The 6955-nt window shown below is 46.8% G+C and overlaps 1 protein-coding gene across 1 annotated transcript; it reads left to right on the top strand.

Moving 5' to 3' along the window:
- The first annotated feature begins 303 nt into the window (after nt 1-303).
- Nucleotides 304-6182, top strand: mtcl3 (MTCL family member 3). Its single transcript, XM_030103463.1, has 11 exons — nt 304-487; nt 1441-2262; nt 2450-2674; nt 2789-2947; nt 3625-3696; nt 4072-4391; nt 4516-4675; nt 4842-4908; nt 5060-5606; nt 5680-5809; nt 5937-6182. Exons 2-11 carry the CDS (start codon nt 1501-1503, stop codon nt 6045-6047), a joined length of 2553 nt encoding a protein of 850 aa, XP_029959323.1. The 5' UTR covers nt 304-487; nt 1441-1500; the 3' UTR covers nt 6048-6182.
- Nucleotides 6183-6955: the final 773 nt, after the last annotated feature.

Raw genomic sequence — 6955 nt, forward strand, 5'->3', positions numbered from 1 at the left:
CTGCTGGTAGGAGACATTGTGAATTATGGAGATGGACTTTATGAATTATTGTTTTAAAGTGACAGCTTTACTGTCCCTGATTTTTCATACAGTTCAGATCTATGTCTTTAAAGAAGTACAGAAAAATGTGCTGACTGTGAATATCTGTGAATATTTGTCAATATGTCCAGTTTAGACAACACATCAATAATGACTCCTAAATGACCACGAATTGAAGGTAAGCCTGAAGTTTGGATCATCAGATGGCTGTCTGGAGGAGACATGGAGGCAGGGAGCAGAGCAGGCTGCATCCGGTGCTCCTCCAATGAGCGCAGCCGGATGCGCAGCCCCGTTTCCGTGCAGCTCGGGTCCTCCCAACATGATGTAATGTCATGAATATTGAAACAGGTTGCTTGTTGGTCGGGAGGCGCTCGAGTCAGCATCTCCTCTGCCTCCCCATCACCACTACCTTAAGCATCCGACAAAATAATAAAAACCCGACAGAAAGGTAAGAAAATGTTTGCAGCGTTATTATTCCAAGCGGTTAAACCTTTTTCTAAAGGACACAGACGGGTTTTCATCTTTTTGTTCTTTGTTTTTACGGAAAAGAGCAACAGCAGTAACCTGTATGAAGGACAAATGACTGACTGTGCTCCACATTTTTGTTCTTTATTGCCAGGCCTCCAGAATAGGTTGATTTACTGTTGCTGTTCCCCGCTGTTTAGGACACTCCGGGCAATGAATGAGTTGTTCTACTCATGAGTTGTGCTTTTCTGTTCCTTGCGGAATTTAATTTTCTTCAATCATGGTGATGTCTTGTTTGACGGTTTGCACGTCGGACCTCATGTTTCCGACGCTTTGAAAACCAGAGGCACCTTAAATAAATGCAGAGGCAGTGCAAATATGTAAAAAGTACGCGTTGCCCTTCGCATCTTGACACTTTTGTCGCTCGTCCTCCTGTTTAATGAGTCATCGGGCATGTTGGGTCTATGAGGGTGATGGCTGACAGGAAGCGGCGAGGAGGAGGCTGGAGCTGGACTCAGCCTTTGTTTCTGCTGGATCAGATTTTGTGCTCCTCTGAAGCTCATCTTTTTTATTTCCTTTTTCTTTTCTCACTTTCTGTCAACTGGATGAGCAGCGCTGGTTAATTGCCCGGCTCCTGATTCAGGAATAATGGCCACGGCTCTCTTGCTCTCACCCTCCGGGAACATGTGAAGAGAATGTCTGCCCTAATTACCCAACCTGCAGCCGATCTCCTTTAAGTACCAACAAACAGGTCTGAATGGGCAACTTCTGGACCCACTGACACCTTTTGGTCTTTGTGCAAAACATGTTTTATGATTTGAACGGATCCATTTTTGGAGCCATTTCTGCGTCTAACTCCATGTATGAAATGTCTCATTGACATGTAAAGCGGCTCTTTTTTTTTGCCAATGTCTAAAAGAGTGTTTTCTCTTCCAGTGTGAGGGGTTTCGGTGAAGGAGATGGCTGTTGCTGAGGATGAACTGAGCCTCTGACACCATGATGAACCCATCATCTGCCGACTCATCGCGGCAGCCAGACAATAGCAGCCGGAAGCAGCAGCAGCAGCAGCAGCGATCTTCGTCTCCGGCCGGACAGAAAGACGCCGGAGCTAAAGCGGCGCAGAAGGGCAGCAACCCGTCCAAACCCGTCGCTTCAAAGCAAGGGGGTGGAGGAGGAGGAGGAGGAGGGGGAGGCAGAAGCAGCCGGGGTCAGTCTCCAGTCTCCGCGGGCAGGGAGCGCCAGGCCGGCGGCGCTCCGGCGGGCAGAGGCGCGGCCGCTGTCCAGGCTGCCGGTGCTGAAAGCCCGACGCTCAGCAGGCCCGCAGCCGCCGAGAGAGGCGCGGCCCCGGCGGCGGAGGATTCCCCCCGCCCCGCTGCCGATGCGTCGTCCTCGGCTCCGAACCGCGTCGTCTCCGACCAACCCTGCGCATCCAAATCCCCCAAACTGAGGAGCAAAAACCCGAGAGGAGGGGAGGCGGCCGCCGCGGCCAGCAGCGGCGGCAAGAAGAGCTCCAAGAGCACCGTGGGCTGCGGGCCGGGCTTCTGGAAGGAGGGATGTCTGCAGTCCGAGCTGATACAGTTTCACTTGAATAAGAGCTTGGGGAAGAAAGGGACCAAGATGCAGGCGAAATCAGCATCTCCTCCGGCCTCAGAGCCGGAGCTGTCCCCTGAGCCAGAGCCCCCCCAGATGGCTCCGCAGCAAGACCAGACGCTGAAGGATGAGATCGAGAGGCTGGAAGATGAAAACGATGATCTGAAGGTAAAAACAACATGATTTCAGTGAAAATGCTTTACTGGAAAATGTGACATTTTGTGTGCGCAATAGTGGCACCTGTTGTGCATGCACAAGACTGCATGATTGGATAATTTATGCTTCAGAACAATTTACCTGAGAGGATAAACACAGGAGAGTGTTTCTGTTTTTCTGTTTTTCTTTGTTCTGCTAGACTGAAATAGAGGAGATGCGTGCGGAGATGGATGAAATGCGGGACACCTTCTATGAAGAAGATGCATGTCAGCTTCAAGACATGCGCAGAGAGCTGGAGAGGGCCAACAAGAACTGTCGGATCTTGCAATACCGCCTAAAGAAGGCCGAGAGAAAGAGACTCAGGATCACAGAAAGTGGTCAAGTGGACGAAGAGCTGCTGAGAAGCCTGGAGCAAGACTTGAAGGTGAGATTGCCGGCAGCTGATTATCATCCCTCCTGATCTATAACCTTGTCTCTGCAATTCTCCTTATTCATTCTTTTTTTTTTCTTCTCCATTTCCTTTTGGAACATTTCCCAGGTGGCAAAGGATGTGTCTGTACGTTTGCACCATGAGCTGGAAAATGTGGAGGAGAAAAGGACAAAAACAGAGGATGAGAATGAGAAGCTGAGGCAGCAGCTGATAGAGGTTGAGGTCACTAAACAGGCGCTGCAAAATGAACTCGACAAAGCCAAAGAGGTGAGAGGCTGATGGTGCATGCTTGTTCCATCTTCTTGTGAGAGCTATGCAATATAAATTGTTGTCTGTCCATCCATGAAGTAGCTGAATAGAATACAGTTACTGCAGGGTAATGTTATACATTCAAACACAAGCCATACAAGATTATAAATATGACAAATAGTCATATACTGAATATACAACACAGCAATGCCAGCAGTAATAATACATATTTTGTGTCAGGATTTATTCTATAATGATTCCCATAGCTGCCAGGGTTGAAATTCTAAGAAGGTAAACACAAAACAAAATATAAACAAAGTCAAGCCCATAAAATCTGGTTAACCGCAACACCAGCAGTGTTCTGTTCATAATCACTGGAGCTGTTGCTGCTATCTGCACTAACAAGCCAGATTTATGTCTTCAAGCTCTGACAAGATTTGCAGGCTGTAGAATTCTGAACACTGACATATTTATGTAGCTGCATGTTGTTTTCAATTTACTGCTTCAAAATGCACATTAAATGCAGCCTGATGTAAGTTTGAATATTTCAGCATAAATATTCTTGAGGGTGAATCTGAGCAGTAACGTTTTTCCATAAGTGAGTCTGCAGCGTTCCATAAATCTTTATGATATCAATGCCTTCAGCGGGAAAACAGTGAACTGATCACGATGATGTTACCACTGCTTTCCTGCAGCTTTCCCTGAAAAGAAAAGGAAGTAAGGATGTGCAGAAAGCAGAGAGAAAGACCCCACAAACACCGATTGAGGTGAGTCAGCACAAGCATCATTAGATTATGAAGCTGGGTGAGTATGCCTCTTAACAAGATACTAACAAGGTTATTTTACTGTGGGATTTCCATCTAAAAATGAAATAAAAGCATGCAGAACTGGGCATCTGATTCATAATTTATACAAAGCATTTAGCGAGAGAAACTTGGAAAAACAAATCGCTTTATTGTTACAAAATGTGCTGAGGCATTCAAGAGTTCCAGGAATTCAGAGTGTTGAGCCTGCTACCAAAGTCATTAAATTTTATAGGCTTCAGCTACTTTGCTAGGGAATCTCATATAATTTTTGGCTAAATATGCAAAATCACAGGACTGAAACCACAGAGAGCGTAAACATGTTTGTTCACTTCGCAGGAGGAAAACGAGGATCTGAAATGTCAGCTCGCCTTCATCAAAGAAGAAGCCGTCTTGATGAGGAAAAAAATGGCAAAGATTGACAAGGAGAAGGATCGACTGGAGCAGGAGCTGCAGAAGTACCGCTCCTTCTACGGGGACGTGGACAGCCCTCTGCCTAAAGGTGAGGCCGGCGGGCCTCCCACCACCCGCGAGTCTGAGCTGAAGCTGCGTCTGCGCCTTGTGGAGGAGGAGGCCAACATCCTGGGAAGGAAGATCGTGGAGCTGGAGGTGGAGAACAGAGGACTGAAGGCTGAGCTGGACGACATGCGTGAGGACAGGTACCGCGCACTCACTGAACTGTTTGAAAGGTTTATTTCGACTCTGGTAGAGTTAAATCTGCAAGGTGTAACATTGATAAATTAATGAGAGGTGAGAGATTGATGTTTTTTTCGTCTTTCTTAGTCTGGCCGCAGCAGGAGTGGACGGCTCCAGCATCGGAGGTCAGCAGAGCAGAGAGCAGGGTGAGGCGCTGTCTGAACTGAGGCAACAGCTTCAGCTGGTGGAAGATGAGGCAGAACTTCTCCGCAGGAATTTAGCAGATGTCGAAGAAGAGAATAAAAAGGTAGGTGGCGTAGAACACTTGAAAGTTATGAGTACATAAAAACCTGTTCACTGTGAAGGTTTAAATCATATTAATTGAGACTGCAGCACTGGCGCCGCCGCTACAATGTTAAATCCTTAGAGTACCTGTGGTATTGTAACCAACTGACAATTGGTTTTATTTACAGGTCACCAGTGAACTTAATAAACTGAAATACAAGGCCGGATCCCATGAAGCTGGATCAAGACATGGAGGAGGTTTGTTGTTTCTCAATCTTTGTGAGTCACCATAAGGTTGAATCGTGTCTGTTAAACTGAAAAATATGTTGAAAGTCAAGGAGTTAAGTGTTACCATCTGATTTCCAGAGATGCTTCGATTTTCATTCTCGCTGTATTTGAACCTCAGGTGGAGCTGACCCGGCTAAGATGGAGGCCCTCCAGGAGGAGTTGAAAGCCGCTCGCCTGCAGATCAATGAGCTGAGCGGCAAAGTCATGCAGCTTCAGTACGAGAACCGGGTGCTGCTGTCCAACATGCAGCGCTACGACCTGGCCTCTCACCTGGGCATCCGCAGCAGCCCGCGGGACAGTGACGCGGAGAGCGACGGCGGGCGGGACGACGACACCCCTTCGGCCTCGGCCTCCTCCCCTCGCCTCCTCCCGCCCCATCGCAAGCGGGAGGGCCCGATCGGGGGGGAGAGCGACTCGGACGAGGTCAGGAACATCCGCTGCCTCACCCCGACGCGTTCCCTCTACTCACCTGTGGACAGCCGTTTTTTATCCAGAAGCCTGAAGGACCGGCAACACATGATAGACATCCGCATCGAGGCGGAGAGGCTGGGCCGGACCATCGACAGGCTAATCGCTGACACCAGCACTATCATTGCCGAGGCTCGGGTGTATGTCACCAACGGGGAGCTGTTCGCCCGGCTGGATGAGGATGATGAAGGTGGCAGGTATGTTCATTCCTGAACTCCGTTGCAATCTACCACAGTCAAATAGATTCCAACTTGTATCCTTTCTCCACAGGATCAGAGAACATGAGCTGCTCTATCGGATCAACGCTCAGATGAAAGCGTTCAGGAAGGAACTGCAGACCTTCATAGACCGGTTAGACGTCCCTAAGCAGGAAGACAAACAGGCGGAGGAGCCGCTGTCTGTAAGCTCATGCAATCCCATAAATGACTCACTCCGTTGTGTCTTGTGCTCTTTTCTTAATCTAATTGCTTGTCCTTCTGCTCTTTGTTCTCATCTTACTTCCTTTCCGTTCGTCGTTCGCCCCCAAGATGTTTCAGCCCATTATTTTGCTGATCCTCATTCTTGTTCTGTTTTCCTCACTCTCTTATGCCACCATTTTTAAATTGGTATTTCTTTTCACCCTGTTCTTTGTTCTGTGAAGCACATGTCCAGCATCATATTATGTACATTCTTATGGTTTCTTTTTGACTTGTTCATTCATTTTATTCCTGTTATGTTAAAAAAAAAAAAAAAAAAACATCATGTAAGGTCACTCAAGGTACAGGACATTATCATTTTCCAAGACACCCACTTTCGACATTTACTGGAGACCGCCCATCTCGCAGCTACTGCACACTGTTAGGTGAGTACGTCACTGGCTTCAGTGAACATGAGTTATGAGCTTCTCTTTAACTAGCTTCTGTTCCAGATTTGAAAATGCTGTTTACTTTGGCTAATATCTCTTCTTCTGATGTGTGTGTGAATAATATCTGCTACTAGAAGACTTTTTTTGCACTCTGTCATACATGGAAATAAATAGTTTTTACTTTCAGAGCAGTTATCAGCAGCAGGAAGCGTGTGCAGGATATTTAGCTTCATTCAGAAATGATGTGGAAAACTGCTGTTACTATCAGTGTGAAGAATGTATGACGTCGCTAAGAGATCTACCGGTAAATCTCTTTTCCAAAATGTGAACCACCGTGACTGAGACATATACTGGAGAATCAAAAGTAATCCTGATTTGTGAGACATGTTTGGTCTCTTCATCAAACATTTACATTCATAAGTTTGAGTGTTTCATCTGACTGCAGTAAAAGGTATAATGGACCTTTGAGGAGCAGGCTGGATTGTATAAATACTTCTTTTGGGTTATGGCTGCAGGTTAAGGTAGTGCAGACTGACTATACACAGACTCAAGCACACACAGTAACAATGCTAGAGTCTGACCATAAAAAGTAGGCTTGTAAGTTCCTCTGAGGCAACTATAATGAGTCATGACTAAATGTCAGCATAATCTGTAACAAATCACGGAGATGTCCAGGGAGTAAGGCATTGGCACTTTTGTAAA

The sequence above is a fragment of the Salarias fasciatus genome, chromosome 11 (assembly GCF_902148845.1).
Source record: "Salarias fasciatus chromosome 11, fSalaFa1.1, whole genome shotgun sequence".
NCBI lineage: Eukaryota > Metazoa > Chordata > Actinopteri > Blenniiformes > Blenniidae > Salarias > Salarias fasciatus.